Source organism: Microtus ochrogaster, linkage group LG4 (genome assembly GCF_000317375.1).
Source record: "Microtus ochrogaster isolate Prairie Vole_2 linkage group LG4, MicOch1.0, whole genome shotgun sequence".
Taxonomy (NCBI): domain Eukaryota; kingdom Metazoa; phylum Chordata; class Mammalia; order Rodentia; family Cricetidae; genus Microtus; species Microtus ochrogaster.
In genome coordinates, this window is record NC_022030.1 from 44,900,704 (window position 1) to 44,901,830 (window position 1,127).

General features: G+C 41.0%; 1 protein-coding gene across 1 annotated transcript in view; it reads left to right on the forward strand.

Annotated features, from left to right (window-relative positions):
* Positions 1-1,127, forward strand: part of Dytn (dystrotelin) — a 52,107-nt gene that overhangs the window by 34,839 nt on the left and 16,141 nt on the right. The window contains exon 11 of the mRNA XM_005361528.1: positions 859-929. Within this exon, the coding sequence (XP_005361585.1) occupies positions 859-929 (71 nt within the window). The remainder of the gene's footprint in view (positions 1-858; positions 930-1,127) is intronic.

Consider the following 1,127-nt stretch of genomic DNA (forward strand, 5'->3'; position numbering starts at 1 on the left):
TTCATGTTATATTAACCCATTGTTCTTATCTATGCTAGCCACGTGGCTCAGTACCTTTCACAGCAGGGCAGGTCACATGTTGCTTCTTCAGTGGTCTGGGCTGGACTGCGGGAAGAGCTTCCTTCTTCCCAGAATACTCCTGTTCTCATTGCCTCGCTTCTACTTCCTGTCTGGTTGACCCACCTATACTTTCTGCCTGGCCAATCAACATTTATTTAAAATATGATTGACAGAATATAGACAATTCCCCTGCACCAGTGTGTGCCACCACTGCCTGGCCTCTATGGCTAACAAGTGTGGCTAGCTCTGTACTCAGATGATCTTCAGGCAAGTTTTATTTGTTATAGCACAAACAAAATATCACCACAAATATGGATGTAAAAGAAGTTTAGTTTTTTTATATTCATAATTTAAATGTCATTTCTGCAAAGGCTACGCTTGAATTTAGATTAAAAAAAAAAGCAAGCAGGCCCTGTCACTCAGAAGCCACAGAGTGCATGCCAATAGGAAAGGGCTGCTTAAGTGTGGCCCAACGTGTTCTGTGAATGACTTTGCAAGTAGCTATCCGAGAAGCAGCTAACATGGGCAGAAGGCTACTGCAGCTTACTTGTATATTTTAATAGCAAATATATTATATTAATATATAATTAACTCTGCAAATTAGACTGCATGGCTATACTTTTTATAAGTAAATATTTGCATCATTGTTCTTAGACATAAATCCAAACACCAGCTAGTTTGTAAAACACTGCAATTTGTTTTGAAAAAGCATATTATCACCATGCTCTTATGACAACTTTTTAAAATGTGCTTAAGTTCAAACTAAAAACTCATTCTCCCAATTTCTTGCTTCTCTAGACTATAGTCAGCTTTAAGAAAGAACTCTGGAGGACTCATGACTCCATCAATGCTCTGCACAGGGAAAGAAGGTAGGAGCCACACATGGATATATGGGAAGGTAGGAGCCATGTGTGGATATGTGGGGAGGTAGGAGCCACAGTAGATATGCGAGAATGTAGGAGCCACACGTGGATATGTGGGGAGGTAGGAGCCACATGTGGATATGTGGGAAGGTAGGAGCCACATGTGGATATGTGGGGATGTAGGAGCCATGTGTGGATATGTGG